The sequence below is a fragment of the Melospiza melodia genome, chromosome 1, assembly GCF_035770615.1.
Source record: "Melospiza melodia melodia isolate bMelMel2 chromosome 1, bMelMel2.pri, whole genome shotgun sequence".
In the NCBI taxonomy this organism is placed as follows: domain Eukaryota; kingdom Metazoa; phylum Chordata; class Aves; order Passeriformes; family Passerellidae; genus Melospiza; species Melospiza melodia.
This window is the reverse complement of record NC_086194.1, coordinates 22,123,076-22,148,196: the sequence shown is the minus strand read 5'-3', so window position 1 is coordinate 22,148,196 and position 25,121 is coordinate 22,123,076. Positions and strand designations below refer to the sequence as shown.

Below are 25,121 nucleotides of genomic sequence, written 5' to 3'. Positions count from 1 at the left end.
CTATGAGCACTCCTCTTATCTCTTGCACCGGGGGAAAAGGGAAAATCCAGGCCTTAGTTGTTTACAATGTGGAATTATTTGATTGAATTCACAGCATACTTAGGAATTTGATTATTGGACATTCTGCACCCATGCAGAACAACCCTATTGTTAAAAGGCTTCATATTGGAGCACACTAATTGTGATAAAAGTCATTTTGAGTGCTTGAGCTTATTCTGGTTTTCATGTGTCAAAATACTTGATTCTGTATTAGGTTCTCTCTGCTTTCACCGACAAAGAACAGGCTGCATATGCAAAAGCAGGTGCTGTTGCAGAAGAAGTTCTGGCAGCAATCCGTACTGTAATAGCTTTTGGAGGACAGGAAAAAGAAATTAAAAGGTAAGAGCAGTATTTGCTTTCATCACTGGATTTTAAAATACTCACTTCAAATGGCTTGAGATTTTCTTGTATATTTTCTGTTGAGAGTCTTGCACTTTCTGCATTTTTAGTTACTGAGAGATTGTTAAGAGGTTTGCTACATGTTGAAAGACAATCAGTTATTTTTCTAGAGTTGATATGTTGTCTCTGCATTAAGGGGTATGCAAACGACTTCAAATATCTTACCATGAGAGCTTTAGACAAAAAAGGACCTCTGTTCTGTGAAGAGATGATGATATGCTTGGTAATCTATAAATAATCTGAGTAATCTACTGAGTAATCTAATCTGAAACTACACTATTGCAGAATCTAATCTGATTACTCAGTAGTTGAGAAGGTGCTAACAAACAGTATCTCTATTTTTGCTGTACTGTAAAATATAGATCTGCTGATATATTTTAACCTTTAATCTTGAGTGGTTCCCAATAAAAGTTCACTGATCTATAGAAGCAACTTAAATGGCAGTCCCTGACCTGCAATGCCCTTTTATTTCTATATACCAAGTTGACTAATGCTGGCATTTTCAGGGGTTGCCTTAGAAACTCCATGCCTGACTAGCAGGCTTACCTTTATACAGTCTTAGGGTTAGCTATTTTATGTACTTTGTAAACATTCTTTTTCTAATCCATCCACAGAGCTTTTGTGAGGTCTGCCATGGTACAAGTGTGAGTCTATTTTGAACTTCTATCTTTCTTCCAGATATCATAAAAATTTAGAAGATGCTAAACGAATGGGAATAAGAAAGGCTATTACAGCTAATATTTCTATGGGTGCTGCTTTCTTACTAATATATGCATCATATGCACTAGCATTCTGGTATGGAACTACTTTGGTCTTAACTGATGATTACACTATTGGCAAAGTTCTCACAGTAAGTATTAATGAGTAAATTCTCAGTGACAGTGAGAAATAATAAAGAACAAACCTTAAAGTGTGTATTTGACTGTAATAAGAATTATGTCTCAAAATTGGAAAAGTAGCATCCCTTCTTAACAAAAAGATTCTCACCACAGAAGCCTACATGTTGTTTCTGTAGGATTTCACAATCTATATGAGCCCAATTAAAACATATATGATTTTCAACTAATCCTATATATCTTCTGATTTTCATAAGATCAGACTGATATAGAAACAGTTCAAGCAAAAACTGAAGTGCAAGACCTTTTCTAGTTGCTATTTGCTTTCAGAGGTCTGAATACATTTCCAGGGTGCAGAAACAAATACTTTTTTTAGCTGTTGTGCACACTAAGTAGATCATTTTCTTAATGTTTGCTTATGTTTTGCACCATGAGAGGTTGGAATCACTTCTTGGTATTTTTTAGAAATTGGGGGGGTAAAAACATACTTGTGACTAGGAAATACTTCACCATCTAACTGAAGGAAGAAAGCCATAACACTTAGATCATAACTTAAATTATTTTCTTGATGTGGAAACCATTCTAATTTTGTATGAAATATGAAGAAAACAGGGGAAGAAGAATAACTGTGTTAACCATGATGAAACCCAGCCAGTTGACAATATGCATATATTTGTATATTTTTTAAACTATCTGTTTCATTGATGAATCACTGAAGCTTGTGGAAAATGTCTCTGATATGTGGTTTTGGCTCTTTTGAACCTTTTGTACAGGCTGGCATATGGAAGGTTCAGTGAAGTTCATGACCTTATGTGTAATTTATTCTGTTCAAAGTATTTGCAAGCTCTATTGCAAATTGTGTTGTAGTTCAAAAGATGTTTTTATGGCATGGATGATGCATTATTGGGTGTAAAACCTGTGAATGATCTCTGCTCAAGAGGATGGGTGTAACAGACTTTGCTCTGACTACTATGGTTGTTATGATCTCTGAGCAGGGTGGTTTAATTGCTTTTGTTTTGATACTAACTGAAAGCAATGAACTGCTATTCTGAGAAAATGATGAATTTTTCTCTTCTGCTGCTGTTTCTTGTTTGCTTGCACTTTGCTCTTTCATTGAAGTGGGGTATCCTTTATTACTTTTTGATGAAGAACTTGGCTTTCTATACTTGTCTCACTGTCTCTTTGAAAGCAGAATGATAGTGTTTTGCATATCTGTTGTTGTTCTGTGGCAGATATGTAATACACTTTCCAGTCTTTGGCCAAAGAATGCATTAGTACAATAAATCCTGAGACATCAAGTGCAATTCTAAATTTTTTGTCATAGGTTTTACAACTCTGAGTCACTTTTTCACTTTTTCTCAATGTATTTGCAAAATTATTGTTGTACAGCTTCTCAGTTCTGATATGAACCTTAAAACGCCCTTTTCTTAATGTTTTTCTTTGCCCAAGAGAGACCTTTTCAGTTTTGCTTTAATTCTAGATTCATTAAACTTCCCTTAACAGACCTCCTTACCCAAAAATACCTAACAGAAATAAATATCATTTTCTGCTTAAATGAGGATGAATACATGCCTCTGTAAACATTTCTTTCAGGTCTTTTTCTCTGTATTGATTGGAGCTTTCAGTATCGGACAGACTGCTCCAAGCATAGAGGCGTTTGCAACTGCAAGAGGAGCTGCCTACGCCATCTTTAACATAATAGACAATGTGAGTATCATTGCCCTCATTATAATTTCAAAACTTCTCTTGAAGGTAAGAGACCCTTCTTTTTAAAGACAGGAACTAAATTCACACAGAAGCTTAATGGAAAAATTTTGTAAGTATTCTTGCATGAGCATATCAGCAATGTAGCAATGTAGCAGTGAGGGAGGAAAATATTGTGTCATTTAGATCTTTCCGAAACCTCACCTAAATTACTTAAAAAACCTGTTTAACATTTCTGCAGAATAATGGTGCACTCGAGGACTTCTTTATGAAAAAAAAAAAAGGTTTTTATTTTATTTTATTTTATTTTATTTTGCACAGGAACCTCAAATTGACAGCTATTCAGAGGCAGGTTACAAACCAGACCACATAAAAGGGAACTTGGAATTAATAAATGTTTACTTCAATTATCCATCCAGACCAGATGTTGAGGTACTGTAATTGAAACTTCATATATATATTACAGTGGAACATATGGATCATATGTTGGGAAAAAATAATTAAAAATTCACATAAATTAATTTTTGTTGAAAATCTAACAGTTTCAGATTGATTCTCTAATGTATTTAAAACTAACGTGTCATCACAGTGATTTTAGTTAGATTTATTTCCACCTTAGGTACGCATGTTAAGTTTCCTGAATAATTTTTTTGTCTAATGCCCTAGTTAGTGTGGCTATGCAAAAAACTATAAATATATATTTCTATAAAAATAATTTTACAATCCTAACTCAAATGTTTGTGTATAGTAATAATAATGAGCTAATAAGTTTTAAAATAATTGCAATGCAGCTTTTTATGGCTGTGTCTGAACCAGGAAAAAAAGAAAGCAGTTTCAGCAAGGACTTGCTGTTTATGGAACAGAGATCAGAATCTGTACTTGTCTAGACAGAGAAGAAGTTTTCTTTTTAAAGCACTGTCATGTATTCGGAATCTTAATGCAGTGATGATAGATAACATATCAATGGTTCTTGAAAATATTTCCATGGAAAGTGTCTTTGCATTATGTAATTTTCCTTCTTTACCTTGAAGGAAAATCCCTGACCTTGATAAAGTGACCTTTCTTAATTTTGGTAGGCAGCAAGGAAATTTACTCAGCTTTTAACCATGACTTTTACATAGCTTCCCTGTAGTCAGCATATGATGAATTAAAGAAAAAGGTGAGGCAACATAACACAGAAATTCTTCATTGTATTGTTTTTGTATTTTCTGTTAGTTATGAATAGTGTAATACTATTATTTTGTCATATGAACTGGTTCGTGAGACAGGTAATTGAGAAGTGTGTTGTATGGTACATTGATACTGAGCCAATTGTGATGTAATTATAAGGAAAAATAAGCTGAAGTCATCAGTAATGCAAAATTTAAATCCACATGTTTATAAATTTTTTCTACAAAATTTGGCTAGAAATATAAAGGTTATTTCATTCTAGTCTTTCAAATTTACCTTGACATTTCTAAATACTGTTATGTTTTTGACCAACCTTCTCATATGGACAGATACTGAAGGGCTTGAATCTCAAGATTAATTCTGGCCAGACAGTGGCCCTGGTTGGTGGCAGTGGCTGTGGGAAAAGCACAACTGTTCAGCTCATCCAGAGATTTTATGATCCCAAGGAAGGCACGGTAAGACACCTCAAGTGAGATGAATGCTCTGCACACCATGTGTGGAAAGTCTACTTCCAGCCTCGCTGCTCTTGTCAATTTTCCTGTGACATGGTGAAGCGTCCCCTGAAATGGCACATGCTGGCATGGAGAGAGAGGCTCCTTGATCAAAACAAGCAGTAGACAGTTTTTGTCTGCTCTCTTTTGTTTAGGTTACCATTGATGGGCAGGACATTAAGAGCTTAAACATACGGTATCTGCGGGAGGTTATTGGCGTGGTGAATCAGGAGCCCGTGCTCTTCGCCACTACTATTGCAGAAAATATTCGCTATGGCCGTGAGGATGTCACCATGGAGGAGATTGAAAAAGCCACCAAGGAGGCAAATGCCTATGACTTCATCATGAAGCTACCCAATGTAAGCAGATCAGCTCTTCTGATGCAATAATTTCTTCTAAAACTTCTTGTGCCAAATGATTCCTCAGAAGGAATGCTTGTTAAGACAGGAAGCTATCCTGGACCTGTGAATATGCAGAGCTATGCAGAGCTTCCTCATAACTTTTGAGAATAATGTTCATTTTATATCTTCAGGCAATGATTTGGCTGTCATTTGAGGAACTACCAGAATTCCAGGAACACAAATGATTAGTCGGGTGTATCCAGTAGGTGTTTATTCCTGTAGAGAAAGGAGAAGGTGCTACCAGCATCTCTGGCATTGCTGGCATCTTTAGTGGAGGGACTGTGACACTGAGTCTTTTCAATACATGTGTTTGTCTTGTAGAAGTTTGAAACTGTGGTTGGAGAAAGAGGGGCACAGCTCAGTGGAGGCCAGAAGCAAAGAATAGCAATTGCCAGAGCTTTGGTTCGCAATCCTAAAATTCTTCTGCTTGATGAGGCAACATCAGCTTTGGATACTGAGAGTGAATCAATTGTGCAGGCAGCACTGGACAAGGTCAGTGGAGTTTTAGAATGAAGCATGTAAGTAGGAGCCTAATATTTACTTCTTTCTTGGACTTTTGTTGAAAATAGAGACACATAAAAACAGAAAATGTAAACTTTAATCTGGCAAATATTCTTTGTACAGAATATTTGCAGGCATTACAGAGAGAAATCCTACTCCAAATTAGAAGATGGAATAATATTTTCTGCCTTATCCAGCTTAAATCAACATTTTGTTGATGTAAATACCATCCTCGTCCATTATCTGTCTTACAGCCATTCATATTGTTGTCAGTCACCTGTCCTTGCTGAGCCTCATGAGATTCTCCTGGGCCTGCTCCTCAGGCCTGTCAGAGACCTCCTGAATGCCATCCCTTCCCTCAGGTCAATAAACTGCTCAGCTTGATGTCACCCTGAACTTGCTGAGTATGCACTCAATCCCATTTACCAGTATCAGTCATAAAGATAATGAATAGTATGGGTCCCAGTATGAGGGACCACTTGAGGGACATCACTGAAGATGACAGAATTCCACTGCTTGGGATCATTGCTTTCATTATTTAAACTAAAATTTGCTTGATCACTTTAAAACAGCCTCATAATTAAAATGACAAGCTGTGGTGTTTGGAATATTAAGTGTATTATGCTTATGAATATCCAAAGAAAGGTACTTAGTTGAAATACAATTCATATGAAATTTTAGAAAACTTTGTTTTTATTGTAGTCACTTGAGTTAGCAATGACTTACAGCTTAAAACACTGTTATCTTTAAAAGTGAGTGTAAAATATTTTCTAGTGTTTCTGAGTATAAATTCTCCATGGATTTTATAGTTTAAGTGGGCAACTCTGGGCCTAAATATAAAAATCATAGCATTTTAAACATTTTAGTGTTTGTAATATTCTGAAATTCTATATATTGAGATTTTTGTTTAGATATTTTTTGATCAAATGTGATGTATTTATGTGCCACAGTGAAAGATTTTCTCTAATATTAAATTTCAATCTTTAAATTATATTTCTATTTTAAGGAACTACTTTTTAGATTTTTTTTTAAAGTTATATTTTTCTGTGAACCATTTTAATGTTTCCTTTAGTTCCTACTCAATTCTGCCATGAAGATGAGCAGTTTTTGCATTTACTTGTAAACGCTGACAGTAACTATTGCGGTTTTCAGGCAAGGGAAGGACGCACCACGGTGGTGGTAGCTCATCGACTGTCAACAGTCCGGAATGCAGATGTGATTGCTGTGTTTGAAGGTGGAGTTATCAAAGAGCTGGGCAACCATGCTGAATTGCTTGAGAAAAAGGGAATCTACTACAAACTTGTTAACATGCAGGTACTTCTGTCTCTAGCTGTTGCCTCATTTCCTTTTTTTTTTTCCGCCCACCCATAGTCGTTTTAGCAGAAGTATGGGAAATTCTGCAGCATATTTTGATAACAGCAAAAGACTCATGTACTTTCAAAGGTGAGTAATAATGAGAGAGAACCCTAGTTTGGCTACAAGACCTGTTCAAACCCAGGATAGTACATTTTTAATCCTCTAGGTATTTAAACTTAAAAGATGATTTTATGTTTTCTTTTTATGCAGTTAGTGCAGAGCAGATAACTACAGTAGTTTGGTATTCCATTGGTTGTTCTTAGTCTGATAAAAGGTAAAATACAGTGGCTGACTCTGGAGGAATGCAGCATTTTAAGCTGTTTAGTTATAATTCTTCATACTGAATTCCTTTCTAAAGAAAAAAAAGTGTTGGAATAGAAGAAAAAGAAAAATAATTCAGCTGTGCCAAGAGCAAAAATGTGTTCTTAACTTATACAGATAGAAAAAAAAGAGATTGCAAATTATAATAAATTTCTGAAATGCGTTAGCTATTAAATGAAGACCAAGACACTTGGATACTTTCATCCCAATGTCCCATGTGACCATTAGGTTAATTAGGTTATAGCAGATTTTCATTGTAGCCTTTGTTTTACTGCATAACCTCTACGTGCATTAAAGAAACTGAAACTGCCATCTCAGTATGTCACACTGAAGAGGTTAACCAGACCAATTAAAATATTTCTTCATAGGAGAATGCATTTGGTTACCTTAGATTCAAAGTAACTTTGTATTCAAGCAAATGAAAATATGGAGAAAATGAGGAAATATAAAATGGAAAGAAAATTGAAAAACAATAAAAAAAGAAAATTAAAATTTGAAAGCAAGTAAAAAGAGATATTTTTAATAGTAATGCAAAAAGCAGTAAGAAATTTTAAAAATGGAAAAAACAAAACACAAGTTGAAGGCAACTTTGAATCCAGTTGCTATCAAAAACCTCAGGTTGGGTAGACATTTATTCATTCTCTCAAAGAGACTGGCAAAAGTGCCACTAAGGGTAAAGGTCTGCTTTAATTTTTCAGACAAAATGTCTTTTTGACTTGTTTCCTCCTGAACTTCCTTATTCCATTTAAAGTCAAGAATTGTTTAGTGCGTTTTCCAGTAAAGACAGTAATGTTTTATCACTTCATAAATAAACTGTATATTCCCCAAGAATTAATTCTAAATGATCCCAAGGGGAATGCAAAGGGCTTACTCTCAATTTAAATTTTTTTGTTTAATTTATTAAAAAATAGAGTGGCTACTCTCTGTCTTCTACTTACTATAAGAATTTTCATGAGATGCAAAACTCATATATGACTAAAGCTCTGAAAATAGAGCTCTAATAATTATACAGATTTTCATACCTCCTTAAGGCATTATATGTTGTTCCCCAATATCTCTTTCAACTGAAACAAAGTTACTTTTACTTTGACTACCTCATAATTTTGAAAGTTTGAAGTAATATGTGCATGTTTAATCTTAGCATCATGCTCTTCCCACTTTTAGTCAATAGAAGCTGAAGTTCCATCATCAGAAAATTATGAGTATGTGCTTGCATCATCAGAAAATTATGAGAATGTACTTCCATCATCAGAAAATTATGAGAATTTACACAGTGTCAAAAGCAGTGAATCTGAACCAGACTCTGAAGAACCCTTAACCAGAGGATTGAGAAGACGATCAACTCGGAGAAGCATGAAAAAGCCAGGAGAGCAAAATGATAGTCCTGATGAGGAAAAATCTTCACCTGTAAGTATCTTTGCTGAGCTGTTAGTAAACTTAATTCCTCTAAACAAAGTTTGTTAAATTCATTCTCCTGCAGAAAAAAGGTACAAAAAGACATAAGAATTTAAAATACTAAATAGCCTTTGACTGATAATATTCATTACTTTCTTTTCTACTTTCACCATAAATGATAATAGAAATAAAATGGCAATATAACAAAGATGATGAATTTGTTATTGAAAGTAAATTTCCCTTAAAAGAAACATACTTACATATATTTATGTACCATACTAACATAAGCTATACAGGTTAAATATTCATTTTTGGATAAGAAACAAAATATTTAGCCCAACATAACAACTTACAAAAAAAATTGCAACCCCCTCCCCAAATATTATTACATTCATATTTACAGCAACTGTTTTACTGTTATTAATTGCTTCATGAACAATTACTTGAATTAATCAAGCCATGGATTACTCACTGTAATATGCCCAGAATAAATAGTTCAGTCATCACTGACCAATACCAAAGTATTCAGCAACAAAAATTACATGGATAAACTAATATAAAAAGAAAAGTGCTATAAATATCGTGTACAGATCTCCCTCGTGTTAGAACAAAAAAAAAAGTACAATCATTTATTCATGTTATTAAAAATTATACAGTTTTGCTCCCCCTGAATAGATTCTGGGAATAGGAAATTGATTATTAATCTCTCCTTTTCTCTGTATTTTGCCAAATACATTGATGTTTGTCCTAATGCAATTCACGTTTTTTAGGCTGAAGAACTACCTCCAGCTTCATTTCTAAAAATTATGAAGTTGAATAAAACTGAATGGCCATACTTTGTAGTTGGAATCTTGTGTGCAATTATCAATGGAGCTTTACAACCTGCATTTTCAGTCATATTTTCTGAAATTATTGGGGTAAGTTGGAATAAAATAAGCAAAAAAATAAGCAAAAAAAAAAAGCAATATCTATTTTAAATAAAATTAACTTTAAACAATCACTAAAGCTGAAGAGTGGATGAAGCATTCTTGCAAAAATCTGAAAAATTTTATGACACAAAATGCTAAAAATCTTGCTACAACCTGACATATGCTTGTTATACATTAAATATTATGTAATATATGATCAAATTTCATATGAATGCAATTGACTACCAAAAAAAGTTACTGAGAAAGATGAGAGTATTTTAAATTGTTAGCTAATTTTATAAAACTTTCTTTCAAATTTTATATTATAGATTTTTACAGAGACTGACCGTGAATTGTTAAGAAAACAGAGCAACTTATATTCACTGCTGTTTTTAGTGCTTGGAATAATTTCCTTTTTTACTTTCTTCTTTCAGGTATGTTTTAATATTTTAACCTTATTTTAATTGTTCATCGTGTTTTACAAATCTGAAATATACTAAAAATTTGCATCTTCATAACATGTCTCCAACTCAAACCAGAACCTGTATTTATGGTTCTAGATATGTCTTGTGCTGAAACTTTTTTGACCTAGAGCTGCTTGAGTTTAAGAATGTTTTGAATCTATTCAGACCTCTTCACTTTAGAAATTCCCATCTTGTTCATCAGTCAGACACTTCTCAGCACGAAACTGTGGATTTTCTCACTCATTTTCCATTGTCAGCTAACAAGCAACCTCTCCAGTCCTCACATTCTACCACCCTCCTCTCACCTCAAGCCCTCCTATTTGAATCTGTTAGTAGTAGTTGAAAATCTATCCATCTCCTGCCTTTGTTCTCCAATTTGTTACTTCCCTAACCCTTGTCCAAGGGAACATCCTATATTTCTCCTGTGGGAGACTCCCAGGCCCAGTTTGTCAGGTAACACTCATCACACTGATATTCACTTTCTCCTGCTGAAATACTAAGGGTTGAACCTGACACAACAGTGCCACTTAAAAAGAAAAAAAGGTCATAATCATAGTAAATATTTTCATATATAGTCCATTTTATAATTTAGGTGTATATTGATATATTTTTATCTGTTAAGTGAGCCCACAGAGTGAAATAATACCGTGCTTGGAACAGCAGCATAAACAGCCTCTTGCAGAAACCTGGTTTGTTTGTGGAATTGTCTCATTGCACAAGCAAAAAGGGCCTTGAGTATGGAAGGCTGAGTAGTACAGGGCTGTGATTGGTTTGCTCAGTTTAGAAATGTTCAGGTAATGTTTTTAAATTTGACTGTTGCATTTGACTGAACCCAGGTTGCCTTAAAAAGCCTTTAATCTAAAATGAATGACCTAAATGTTACTTGTTAAAATCTGACTTACATTGACCCAGACAAATGAAGTCAAAGGGTTGATTGGTAACCTTCTCCTTAAAGCATGCTGGTGAAGCAGTGCTGGGAAATATTGCTATGCTCCCTATATTTTTTTTTCATTAACAGTATTTGAATATAAGTACCGTGAACCTACTAGAATTTATGTGTATTAAACCTGGTTGTACATTTGCTTTCTGCAAACAGGACAGCAATATTTTTTACTTTGACATTATAGAGGCAATTTGTCTAAAATATGTATTGAATAGACACAAACAGTGTAATACTATACTAAGCATTGTACTTTCTCTCAAACAGGGTTTTGCATTTGGCAAAGCTGGAGAAATTCTTACAATGAGGCTTCGATTCATGGCATTTAAAGCAATGCTTAGACAGGTAAAGATAATAAATATTTTAATTTCCAGTGTTTTAAAAAGAATTTATGGTATTGGTATAAAATAACTGGATTCTACACCACTGTATCATACAGAGAAGATTGTTTAAATCAGACTAGAAACCAATTTGATTAATTACATGTGGTTATGCAAAGTGTCCTTAGAGGGAGAGTCTTAAATCAGTACAAGAGCTTTTTATGTGCTCCTTGCACAGACTTAGTTTTACAGCCAAGTTACACAGGCCTGACAAGTTGATGTGCACCAGCATTTTCCCATTACCTGTTCATTTGCCTGCTTTGCTTTCTTTGGGCCCTCTCTCCCCTAAAGAAATGCAACACAACTTACACTGTAACTCTTACTTCAAATGTCTGATTTGAATTGTGATATGTACAGATATGTGGTTTTATATATTTATTTGAAATCTCCATACAAGCCCCCAAATCTCTAGTTGTTGCTTATTAATGCAACATTAAGACTGTGTATTGAAAAGTAAAGCCACTTTCAGAGAGTTAAAATATAAATAGAATATAATGTTGTTAATTCTAAATTGGCTTAATTCTGCATGATTTCAGGATCAGTATTTTAGATTTTGAAATACAAAATATGATAGTTATGGAATTTTAAGTCTTGCACATAAAGCTACATGTAGACACAGAATTTGATTCATGTGAACATGACTATTTTCAATGTGACAGAAAACTGTTGTAGTCTGAAAAATCACGATTTATAGATCAGCCATACTAAAAATCTAATGAAAAGGGAATCTTACAATTGAGTCTTGAGGTCACAAAGGCCTGTAATGCATTACCAGGACTTCATTCAATGCATACTACACCTGATAGTTTAAATCAGATATTTGGTGAATAAATCATAAACTGTGTACCCCATCCAAACAATTAACTTTGATCAGATAGATAGAACAAGTTGATTTTTCCTTTGGTTGGGTTTGGGTTTGTTTTGGTTTTGTTGTTGTTGTTGGTTTGTTGGTGTCTCATAGCTTAAAAATCAGCCTGTTCAATATGGGAAGAAACAAAGCAAGGGATATTTAGTTTGTAACCTGAAAATGCTTTACATTTAACCCCTCCGCAAACAGCTTTGCACCCATGAGGGGGTGTGACCAAAGAGTCCTCTCCTCCAAGCAGATTCAGTGAAGGAGCAGCAGTGAGGGAGGGTAAATTTTACTTTTGGAATCTCTCAGCTGCTCCCCTTCCTTCTCAGCAGTGACAATGAATACATCAATGATTCACAAGATTTCACTTCTTTCTAAATATATTCAATGTGCAGTGATGGAATTAAACTTATTTAAATATGTAGAACTGAGGCACTGCCACTTACCAGATTTACTTAGCAGTTTATTTGAAATGTCCAAAATCTGGTCTTAAAAATAATTTTTCTTATTGTAGGATATGGCTTGGTTTGATAATCCTAAAAATAGCACTGGAGCATTAACTACAAGACTTGCTAATGATGCCTCTCAAGTGAAAGGAGTAAGTAAAATTTTGTGTTAGAAGTTTTCCTGTTTGGTTTAGCATGTAATGAAGTTGCAGCTTGGTTTTGACTAGCTGGATACCAGTCTTGATTTTGAAAACTAAAATATACTGTAAAATAATTTTTATATTATTTATTTTATATATAAAATGTACTATTATACCAGCTATTGGTATATATATAATAATTATATATATACCAATAGCTGGTAGAGAATGCACTGATGCACTTTATGAAAATTATGGTAATATATATTTACAGACTAATTTCCAAATAAATTTTTCTAAAAAAAAATCTATTTTGCTGTATTGTGATCTTTATTATTAAACGAATCTATTGGGAATCTCCTACCTAAGAAGTCTTTTTAAAGAGGTCTTATTCACTTAAAGACGTGCAAATAAATTTATTCAGTTTACAATCTCCTGCTACTTTTTGGTTGTACAGATTTCTTATTAAAAACAAAATGAACTTCCAGCAATTGACTTTCATTTCTCAGTTACCTTATGGAGATTCTTTATAAGTAAATTCTGTGCTTTCAGGGTTATGTAATATCAAGCTAAAGTACACTGAATGTAATAATTTGTGTATGCTTAAGTAAATTTTCACTGCTACATGAAGTTAAATGCTTGGGGTTTTTTCTAAACTGAAGGATTCTGAAGCATCTTTGGCTTTATTTCAATAGGGAAAGTTAAATATTTAATTTTCTTTCTTTTTGGACTCTGTGTGATGACTTGTAAAGCTAGCTCTGTGATCTAAAAAATTTGACAGATTTTAATGTTTAGATGTAAATGTGAGTATGTGAGGAGGGTAAAGTTTGTTCAGTTTCAAGAGCAGAATTTAGAAATTGCAGAGTAAATTGAGGTAATCATAATATGGGGAAAGAAGATATAACTCTGATCTAGATAACTTTTTACAAGAGCATTTAAAAACCTGCCATTTTGAAAAATAGCAAAACTGAGTTAAGACTTTCTAAGCAGTGCTTTGAGAATCAGGAATTTTATGGGTGAAAATGCTTTTCTTATTTAAAATACAGTTATGTTGGTAAGAAATGCCTTTTGTTCTTTGTCCAGGCAACTGGTGTCAGACTAGCATTAATTGCACAAAACATAGCCAACCTGGGGACTGGAATTGTTATATCTTTGGTTTATGGCTGGCAGCTGACCCTGCTGCTTTTAGCTGTTGTGCCCATCATTGCAGTGGCAGGAATGATTGAAATGAAGATGTTGGCTGGGCACGCTAAGAAAGATAAACGAGAGCTGGAAGCTGCAGGAAAGGTGGGTCAAGAGAAATGAATCTGTTTCTGTATAATGTATGCAGTCATATTTACCAAAGCATTGTTAATGGATGGATGACTTCTGAGCCCAGAACATTTCACAATAGGCAAGCTCCAAAGACAGCCAGGTACACAGCCAGGTACACTAGCAGACCTACAGAGCATCACACCTCTTCAATAACAATTGAAGACTTATGGTATTAACCAATTAATATTTTTGTAGTTAAATGTTGGAATGTGCTAAAGACAATTCAGGCATATTCTCTTCTCATTCCTTTTCTAGACATCTTTGTTTTCCTTATTTTGCAACCACTCTCATTTTGGCTTTTTTTTTTTTCCCATCATCCCTTTTTGGCATGCCATCTATCTTATGTTTATTACACTGCTTTTTTTTTTTCTCTCTCCTTCTTCATCTTATTAATGTTTGCAGTGATAATATGTATATATCCACTGGTTTCTGTTTGCCATTCCTTTGTTTCTTGAGTGGAAGAGAAAGATGAGAAAAGAAAAGCAAGAAGGCTAGACTCTTGTTTAACAAATTAAATGAAGGCATTTAATGTCACTTCATTCCAAAAATCCTTTTGGAACAGAACAACTATTTCATCACTTTCCAGATGTTGCTTTCTTCAAGGTAAAGCTTTTCTAAAATCTCTTCTTATGTCCTAATCTTTTGAAAAGTTGCTGAAAAGAAAATCCTTTATCTAAGGTCATGCAATTCCATTCCTTTCCTTTCAACTGCGTACATTTCTTCTGCTTCTCTCTGAGGGATGAGCATTTATTTTGTTTTGTTGTAAGATGTGATAGAAAATAGTTGACAATTTTTAGAATAAGCACTAAAGACTTTCTTAATGCAACATATTGTGAATAATTAGCACAGGTGTTACAAATATTTATGATTTCTTTTTTCAAAACTGAAAAAAAAATTTTCTTTTCATAGTAATGTTAATTTTCCTTCTCAAGGCCACCTAAGCAAGCACTGGACTACAGGCATTTTATTTAATTCTCATTTTTTAAAAAATATGGGAGTTTTTTTGGTAAAAATAATGTTCCCCCTGCAAAATTCACTTTCTGCAAGGAGTTGCTGAGCTTAGGTTACTAAAAAACCTTACTTTATGGTCTTAATTAAACTAAAATTACATAAAATGTATACGATAGCAAAATGCATTGAAGACTTGAGAGTCTTCTGGAGAATCATCAAGTTTGGAAGGGACCTTCTAAGTCATCAAGTCCAACCATCAAGGCAGCACCACCATAGTGACCCCTAAAGCAAATCCCCAAGTGCCACCTCCATCTCTTGAGCACTTGCAGAGACAGTGACTCCACCACCTACCTGGGAAATCTATTTGAATGCCTGACCGACCTAACAGTGATTTTTTTTTTTTGTTTTTAATGTCTAATCTGAATCTCCCCTGGAACATTTGTGTATACAAATGACTCAAGTCTAAAGAATCTGCAAGCTAAAAGAAGGTATTCAGGGCAAATATTTACTGCTGAGACTTCAAGCTCTAAGGCACCTAAATAACCTGGGCATTTTGATTGTAGCCCAAACTCTGCAGACTGGAAGTTGAATGCCAATATGCCATTTTTCATGTTGAGTATCTTCTCTATATTTGTTATTGCTGTCTAATGGTTTTTCACCATTTTTTTGTAGGACATTAAAGAGGTCTTATCAGAAAATTCTGAGCATTGTAAGAAAATCTCATTCCTAAAAAGAAAAATGTAAAATGCTTATTTTTATATCAACAGTCTATGATTTTAACAACCAGTATAAAATATAAAATTGTATTCCAACAGAATCTTCTATTAATTTAGAATAAGGAATTGCAGCATACTACATTTTTGATTACAAAAACCATTTGCTTTTCCATTGCAGATTGCTACAGAAGCAATAGAAAATATTAGAACTGTTGTTAGCTTGACCCGAGAAAGAAAATTTGAATTGATGTATGGAGAACATCTGATTGTGCCATACAGGTATAATAAAATAACTAAGCTAAAAAACGTCTGTAATTAATTGCAAACATTTACTTCCACAATAATAGATTTTTTTAATATGGGTATGATTTGATGTATAATTTAATTATCTCAGAATTAATGTCAATATTTTGCATATTTGTATTGACAAATGTAACCATCACCAGTCAACATTTTTAAAAAATTTATTTAATTAATTTTCTGTTATAATATTGGTATCTTCTGTTAAAATGTTACTTGATTTGGAAAAATGTTGGTTTTAAGTGAGCTTTCAAAGTGGTCTAATCTAAATTTCCACCTGATTTTTTGGGTATTTAATTAAAACTATTTTAATGGAAATTGAATATTACATTAGGCCACTTTTTAAAGTGTTAGTAAGATTGAAAACATTTGAATATTAACTTGCTGGTTTGGGGCTGAAAATAAATTAATATAAGTCTGTTTGGACTAAATCAAAATTTAAAAGTCTTAAAGTAAAAAACTAAATAGATCCTATGAATTTAAGTTTTATTTGTTCCAGACTGTGCTGTTTCCTTTTTGGACATCTATGAGAAAAGTAAAGAAAATTAAAGTATATGTACACAGATATAATGGGAAAGAAGCAGGGTGCCACTAACACATTTACCATAATAAATGTGTGGTTAGAGCACAGTGCAGGACATAAAAGATATTACTTAGCTTTTTTCCCAGGCTGCTGGCTTTTGAGTTCATATCTCGTGATTTGCAGAACAATTTCTAACCATTCCCAGGGTTGGCATTGGTGGGATAGCTCCAAGACTTTCATCTTTCTGTTGTTCTAGTATAAATAAGAACTTATTGCCCTACGAGAGAGAAGTGTTTTTGGTTAATGTTTCGGTGAATGTAAACTTTACATTCATAACAGTATCAATTGAAGTTAATTGTTTAATTGTTTTTTGTGTACTAGGATGTCAGTATGACTGCACACTTTGATGAAAATATGCATTCTTTCTGTACAGAAATTCTGTGAAGAAAGCACATATATTTGGCTTTTGTTTTGCCCTTTCACAAGCAATGATGTTCTTTACCTATGCTGGCTGTTTCCGGTTTGGTGCCTACCTAGTGGTAAATGATCTCATGGAGTTTAAAAGTGTATTTTTGTAAGTATCTTTCTTACAATCCCTTTTCTGTCTGTTCAGAAAAATTATTTAAGAGCAACAGTTCAATACATGGGCTATGGAAACAAGTATGATAGACTGAGATTCTACCCGTGTGGGTATCAGTGACCTGAATACCCAAGAAAGTCAACCATACTGATTTTTTGTTGCCAACCTAATTAAAGATAGTTAACACAGCTCATTTTGACCAGAAGATGTTAGAAAGTGTCTGCATTCCATCTACTAGCTGAACATCTCTAGCCAGCTGAGTGAATTTTTGGAAAGATTTGAAAGGGAGGGTTTGAGCAAAAACCATGTGAGCCCTTCTATATGGTTCAAACAGAGAATAAAACAGATCACTTCATGTAGCCCTGAAGAAAAAAGACAAAGTTAATAAAAATGAATCTTTTTTACTTTGCCTTAAAACAGGCTAAGAGGTTTCATGTGCCAAATAGCTGTTCTTGGTGATGATTTATTTTCTATGGTGTGTGGCAGTAAGTAATAGCTGAAGACAACAGGTTTTTAAACTATTCTAATGTAGCCTATAAATTACATAAAATTCCATAAAATGACATAAAACTCATCAAAAACTAATAAAAGCATAGTTTTCAACCTTTATCAGTATTGTAAATCCTGCAATTTTTTCCAGCAGAGATGCGGTAGAAAATTAAATCTTTATTGTCACCTTGTTACAAGCTTGATTTCTTATTTTCATTGGTGCCTTAAAAAGTGATCACTAACTCCCAAAGGTTGTTAAACCCTAGAGAGGAAACCACATTGAGGATGGAACAGCATTAGAGTAACAATGATGCCATCCATTGATCCCTTTCTTCACAGCCCCAGCTGAGACTTAATATACTAACTAGAATAAAAGAAACTAAAGAAGTTACTGCTAATATGTAATGAAAACAGTGAATTTGGAATGCAGGCATGTTTATCTCATTTAATAAAAAAAAGATAAAAAGAAATTTCTGGAGCTAAATTAATAATTAAAGCAATAATAGTTGATGACTACTTCATTCTTTCTAAATTTAGCCCTCTTTTTTCTCTGGGTAAAATTTGACTGCAGCCACATTTCCACTGTTCTTTTCTTCATGATATTTTTTCCCTGATTTCTTTATAGAGTGTTTTCAGCTGTTGTATTTGGTGCAATGGCACTAGGACAAACCAGTTCTTTTGCTCCAGACTACGCCAAAGCCAAGATATCAGCAGCCCACTTGTTTCAGCTGTTTGAAAGAGTGCCCTCAATAGACAGTTACAGTGAGGAAGGAGACAAGCCTGTGAGTAAGCCATGAGTTCTGGGTGATACTATTTACTGGTGATATGGACATCCCTCTCCTCACTTGCTTCAAACTGATTCTTCCTCTCCTTCTGATTACATCCTTATCACAATGTATCTTCGACTCTATCTGAGCAAAACGCGGACCAAGTTCCCTATTTTCAGTCCAGCTTTTGCACATAGAGTCAAAAGGGTATTTGTTTTGAAAATCTCTATTGACTTCTGGAGGATGGGGATACTTCTGCAATTCTAATCATCTGTGCAATTGTCTTAAAAAAGATGTAACAGTGATAATATTTTCATTATAGGAAACATTTGAGGGAAACATAACAATCAAAGATGTGGCATTTAACTACCCAAACCGACCAGAGGTCAAAATCCTTCAAGGGTTGAATCTAAAAGTAGAAAAGGGACAAACTCTGGCCCTTGTTGGCAGTAGTGGCTGTGGAAAGAGCACTGTTGTTCAGCTGCTGGAGAGATTTTATGACCCACTCGATGGAGAAATGGTAAGTTTTTTTGCAAGAACATGTCAACAGGTTAAGTGAGGGTGTTCTTCATTGGTTTTCTGTGATTTTATAAGTACAACAGGTATTTCTAGTTTTATTTTTAAGTATTTTTAAGTGACTCATTGGGTCTCCTTAATTAAACTAGATGTATGTAAGTCCCAGTTTCCCACATCACAATTACTGATCCACAGTCTCATGTATCTACTTCTGTATGATCTAGTAATAGAATTTTCCATCTATGTTCTTTCAAAAAAAAGGTGAACATTGACAAAAGTATTTTTTTCATTATTTTTTCCTTGTCAGGAACATCTTTAACAGTATGCCTGCTTATTAAGTGATAGGTTGTAAATACTTTCAGTAATATTGGTTTAAAATGTAGGGTTTCCTATACTATTTATTTAGCAACTTTACAATTTTTTTTCACATAGTGGTACTGTTAATTACTGTTGCTCTTTGGTATAAATGTGCTCAGTGGGTTTAGAAGAATTTTAGAACTTGTCTCTGCAGAGATACTCACAAAGCATAAAACTATAATTAAATGAAGCCTAGATACAATGGAAAAGATTTTTTTGAGGTTAAAAGTGCCCAAAAACGTTCAATGTAGCAAAGCGATGTGTAGAAAGAGGCAGCATAGGTGCCTCAAAAGTGTGTTTAACAAAATGCAACTTCCTTCCCAGTGTTTCTGACCTTGTGTCCATGAATAACCAACAACGGTTTACCGAAAGGTAAAGCACAGACCTTTGCCATAGAAACCACAAAAGTGTTGGACTAATTCTCAAGCTGAGTTGTACTGTGAACTGAGTGAAAGGGGTTTAGCTTAGAGCAGAAACTATCAGAATAGCTGTTCACAAAAGTTCCCTCATTTTGAGTCAGGTTTATTATAACACCTTTTCCATTGAAGAAAAAGATTTATTAGCTGAAAATTGACTGTTCTAGCACCAGCTGTGGAGTTCATAGAATAATCTCCTCCAACAGCCATGCTCTGAAGGGGGCAATTCTTCATAGCAACCACCCAGCTGATCATGTTACCCAGCACAGAGCCTAAGTCCTGCACTGGGTCACTCTAGTAGAGATTTAACAGCCTTTTTAATGTCCTGGTTTATTTGTGTCCAAGGCAACTGTGTAGTTATGAAGCTGATACATTAAAAAAAATTAAAATTCTATGTTTATTTAATAAAAAATGACAGCAATTCAGCAGGCATATTTAGCAGAAGTATGAGAGAGTTGCCAATGAAGAAAACTGGCTGCAAATGACATCTTAAGGAAGTAAATTTCTTCTTTATAGATGCAAAATAGAGGAAAATTTTCCTGCTGAAGAAACAATTGAAAGAACTTTGCCCAAAGTTCTTTGAAGTTGCTTCAGCGTATCCTATCTTCCACTGTCTTCAAAATCCTAATTAAATATTGAATTCAAGAAAAGGACTGAGGCAGCATTCACTTCTATTAATTAGAAAATTTTGGAACATAGACAAGAAGGAGGGGAAGGGATTATGTGGGCTTGCAATTGGTAAGAAAGAGCTAAGGAAAGAGCTGCAATTGCACAACTGCTGTGTGTGAATTTACAGTGAGTCTCAAATTTATATATAGCCACGTGACTAAAATTTAAAATGTTTCCTTTCTCAGTTTTTTGATGGCAAAACTGCAAAGGCTCTGAATATCCAGTGGCTGAGGGCTCAGATTGGTATTGTCTCACAAGAGCCAATCCTGTTTGACTTCACTATTGCTGAAAACATCGCCTACGGAGATAACAGCCGGCAGGTGTCCTTCGAGGAAATTGTCAGTGCAGCAAAACAAGCCAATATCCATTCCTTCATTGACTCGCTGCCAGATGTAAGTTATTCCCTTTCTTTCCTTCTCAGAACTGGATGTGAACTTAAGTGGCAGGGGAAAACTGTCTGGTCATAATTAGCTGGGGTACAATAATTCTCTGAGATGAAAATACATCTGAAATATTTTTAAAAATATTTTCGTTACTTAATTCTGTTTAGCATATTTATTTTCACTCTGGGAAATTCCATTGTCAGATGGAGAGTGGAACTTTTAAGATCTCAGGGAAGAAGACACACAATTATAACTAACTGAGACCTGCTACTAAGGGGTGGGGGTTTTAAAGTTGAACATTTTTTAAAAGCTCTTGTCTTTCTCAAGTATATGTAAAAGACTCTGCTAGACTGATGAGTTTATACTTTCTTCCAGTTATACCTAGCCAGAATTTGAATTTCAAGTATTCCTGTCGTCTGAAAATTACTAAGAATTTTTTGCCTATATTCATGAGACAAACACATAATACTATAAGACTGAGCCTCTTGGGTCAGATGAAAGGTCTGCCATGCACAAAATCGTCTTTATGCAGTGAGCAGGAAGATGTAATTACAAGTATTGAGAAAGGCTAAAAATTTAATCACATTTCCCCTAAATACTCATCTCACTTTGAATGATTTTTCAGAGTTTGAACCCCAGTTTTGTCACAGACTTTCACTGACATTTGGTGTAGTGTTGTCTGATTGAGAATAACATTGTCTTTCTAACCTCAGAGTGGCTTGTTGCTTTGAATTCATTAAACACTTGATGTTATAAAGTCTACCAGTAAAAGATCAATAGATCCGTGACAGATGGAAATTCTGGTCTAGAATTTCAAAGCTACTGGTGTGGAATATTCAGATTATGGGAGGCTGGTGTCAGAGTTGGTGTGCTCCAGTATACCTCCAAACAGATTTTCACTCACAGCCTGAACTTAATCTGTTTTTTCCAGAAATACAATACCCGTGTAGGGGACAAGGGGACGCAGCTTTCTGGTGGCCAGAAGCAGCGGATCGCTATTGCCCGGGCTCTCGTGCGCAGGCCCCAGATTCTGCTTCTGGATGAAGCTACTTCTGCCTTGGACACAGAAAGTGAAAAGGTAACTTAAGTCCCATCCAGGGATCTGGAATCTAAACGTTTTTTTTGGATTATGATTACTGTTTTTACTCCCACAGTTTAAAAACAAAAGCTGGAAATATGGCGTCTTGTGCAAATTACATATTTAGGCAAATAATAGGCAAGTATAAATTTCTTACCCCTCCTTGGGAGAAAGAAAGTATTTTTTACATCTGTATGACAGTAGGCAGATTGAAGTAGCTATGAAGAATGCATTCCTTAGCCTAGAAGTCTTCAGGCTTCAGCTGAGAAAGTGCTATCAAAATTGACACACAAACTACAGAAACCAAAAGGATTGAGGATGGTGCCAGAGAACATTGCGTTTTTTTTTCTGTGAAACTGTGATATGTGGCTTTCTTAAGTTTTCTTCCTTCGCCCATTGCTCTCTGGTCCTTGCTACATGTTCATGGCTAAAATGAAAATTTTAGGTAAAAATTGCTAAAACATTTACTTTTTTTTAAGGCCAAAACTGTAATCTTGATACTACAGAAGTACAATCCAGCTGAAGAAAATGAACAGAGTCTACAAAAATACTTACTATTAATGAGGCAAATATTATATAATATATTATAATCTGGAAAGTTAAGATTTCTACTAAATTTTGATCTATTGTAGACATGAAAAATGAGATTTAAGGGGAAAATGCCATTAAATAATTCCATGATTTATTGTTTTCTTGATTATATGCCAGTTAGGTATTTAAATTTAACCTCTTACTTTATTCTGCATTAATAAGCATAAGGAATAAATACAAGAAAGCAGACATTGTTTTTAATATCTTCTGCCAGTGATAGCTTTAAGAAAATGTGATTCATGAGACTCCCTGTGCAATCATGAGAACTAGTATGATAGCAGCTGGCCCAAAAATATAGACTTCCATATATAATTAATCAGTCATGAAAGGAAGCTGTGGAGGTCCCCAATTAAACCTCTTTTTCCCACAAAGGCCAATACTGAACTCAAACTTAGATGACTTTATGCTGTGTCTGGTAGGGTACTTAAAAATCTCAAGGAGATTCAGTTGAGATTTTTTTGTCCCTGTTCCAGTGCTTAATTATCCTTGCAGTGAATCCTTTTTATATCCAGTCAGAAGATCTCCTACAATTTAAAAGCATTTTCCTTTTTTCTCCCGCCATGCATCTCAGTAATGAGCCTGGTTCCTTCTAATTCTCTTAACTATCACAGCATTATCCACTCTAACAGTCCGGACTCTGCCAAGACACAGGCTAATTCTAAATCAAGAAGCTTGAGCAACATATATTCCCTTTCCTTCACTGCCATGTTCAAGCTTACAGATGGCAGTGGAGGTGTATGTCCCGGCAGCTGCCAGAAGAGCTCAGCTCCTGGTTTGTTCCTTGTGCAGATTGTCCAGGAGGCGCTGGATAAAGCTCGGGAAGGTCGCACGTGCATCGTGATCGCGCACCGCCTCTCCACCATCCAGAACGCCGACACCATCGCCGTCATCCAGAACGGCAGGGTCGTAGAGCAGGGCACCCACCAGCAGCTGCTGGCTGAAAAAGGTGCCTACTACTCCCTGGTCAATGTTCAAAGTGGGTAATGCAACATCTCAACTCAAGGCAGTATTTATCTCTGAATTGTCACTGTGGCTACTTTTGTCATTGTAATTATTTCAGTATCAACATTCAATCTTGATACTTTTGGTTTTCTTCATTCCTTTCATACACTATACAAACCCAAGAAATACTAAGTAAATGTGTACCATTTTCTCTAGTTTTCATTATTCAAACCTCTTTTTTATGTGGCCAAAGCAGATGCCCATGGCACTCATGAAAGTAGAAGCATGCTAAGCCAAATGTAATTATTATTAGCTTGCTTTGAACTCTTTCAAAAATCACACTAATTAGGTGCGAGCCACTTGGAAATATTTTCATGCTCATTAAAAACAGTTTTGCTCTTGTCAGAAATAAACCTCAAGCCTTATCCTCGCTGTGCCTGTGTAAGACAGTCAGTCCTGGCCTATTAGGCTTGTTACCATGTTGTGAGAATTTGCAGGTCAGCTGAAGCTTGATGCCATGTGTCTCCTGTTATGATGAGGAGTTTTAGTAAAGGCCTTGAAAATATGGGGACAGGCTGAAAACAAAGGTCCCAGAACTGTAAGTACCTTACTGATGGTTAGTTGCTGATCACTGTAGAGTTGCAACCTTAAGAGATGGAAAAAGACTGCTTGAAATGAAACAGAAATTAAACAATAGATAAGGAAAAACCCAAGGCCATAACTGATGGACGAGACAAGGCATCTGCTACAGCCTGGGAAAGTACTCTCTGCAAGACTCTCAAAGTCCTCGGAGTCAGAGGTCAAGGACTAAGAGGCTCTAAACACTGCAATATTTTATACAAGGTGAAAATCCTGGATTTGGACTTGGAGGAGGGGGAAGAAAAGCTTCCTTTTCAGTGTTGACATCCTTGGTTGAAGAGCTCTTGAACCTGAGCACTGCCATGACTGAGACTCGCAAGGACTGTAACCATCGGTCCTGAATTCCTGCCAAGGGCTCTGGAATATTGTATATTATTTGCAAATATAGGATAGCTATTAAGGTAATAACTGCTTCGAACATGTTGGCATTTGCCTCTAAATGCTACTAAATGGTAAAAATGTATTTTGTTAGTGAGTATTTATACAGTAAAGTTTTGTTTTTAAGTTTAAAACTGTCTTGATTTATCAATCGTCTGCACTTCCGTCATAGAATTTCTCATTCGCTGAGATTTATACATATGGTCTGTCATACCCACACCCAGATATTTACTCACACAGAATCAGTCTGTAGCTAGATAGGCCATATCAATTAGGCTCAACCATGGACTAATTACACTCTACAGAATGTTGATTGATGCAGTCTCACTATATTCCAGTTGAATCACATACCTGTTTTCTTTTGTTTCTGTCTTAGATGGAAAACCAGTTTGACTGGAAAATTTGTTTGTTTCTGTTTATGCATTGCTTGATACAATGGGGTTCTTGTCTGTCAATAAGGATATTACTCTGCATAAAAATATAAGTTATAGTTGCAAGTGTAAGAATGAAATAGGTACTCTTCAACATTATAGTCTGAAGACTCAAGTAAGAACAGAGAGTGATTTTTTAAAACTAAATTCTGGATGTTAGTATTTTGTTTTTAAACTAATATTTTTAATTGTTGATGATACATTTTCTAATTATTGGATTAGGAATGATTGAGTTATTTCACCAACTCATTCAAGCTCTTCATGAAAATCAAGATAACACTATAAATATTTTAGCAGAAACATCTGAAAACCATTTTTAAAAAAATTTTTGCCATAT

At 34.8% G+C, this 25,121-nt stretch overlaps 1 protein-coding gene across 1 annotated transcript in view; it reads left to right on the top strand.

Annotated features, from left to right (window-relative positions):
* The window catches only part of ABCB1 (ATP binding cassette subfamily B member 1), a 48,405-nt gene extending 23,918 nt beyond the window's left edge, over nt 1-24,487 (top strand). Inside the window, exons 10-30 of the mRNA XM_063150769.1 lie at nt 254-378; nt 1,117-1,288; nt 2,868-2,981; nt 3,300-3,410; nt 4,478-4,603; nt 4,795-4,998; nt 5,362-5,532; nt 6,694-6,855; nt 8,383-8,625; nt 9,384-9,530; nt 9,851-9,955; nt 11,193-11,270; nt 12,673-12,756; nt 13,828-14,031; nt 15,904-16,004; nt 16,982-17,122; nt 18,243-18,399; nt 18,707-18,904; nt 20,528-20,734; nt 21,657-21,803; nt 23,184-24,487. Of these exons, the coding sequence (XP_063006839.1) occupies nt 254-378; nt 1,117-1,288; nt 2,868-2,981; nt 3,300-3,410; nt 4,478-4,603; nt 4,795-4,998; nt 5,362-5,532; nt 6,694-6,855; nt 8,383-8,625; nt 9,384-9,530; nt 9,851-9,955; nt 11,193-11,270; nt 12,673-12,756; nt 13,828-14,031; nt 15,904-16,004; nt 16,982-17,122; nt 18,243-18,399; nt 18,707-18,904; nt 20,528-20,734; nt 21,657-21,803; nt 23,184-23,378 (3,192 nt within the window). The 3' untranslated portion in view covers nt 23,379-24,487. The remainder of the gene's footprint in view (nt 1-253; nt 379-1,116; nt 1,289-2,867; nt 2,982-3,299; nt 3,411-4,477; nt 4,604-4,794; nt 4,999-5,361; nt 5,533-6,693; nt 6,856-8,382; nt 8,626-9,383; nt 9,531-9,850; nt 9,956-11,192; nt 11,271-12,672; nt 12,757-13,827; nt 14,032-15,903; nt 16,005-16,981; nt 17,123-18,242; nt 18,400-18,706; nt 18,905-20,527; nt 20,735-21,656; nt 21,804-23,183) is intronic.
* The last annotated feature ends 634 nt before the right edge of the window (nt 24,488-25,121 follow it).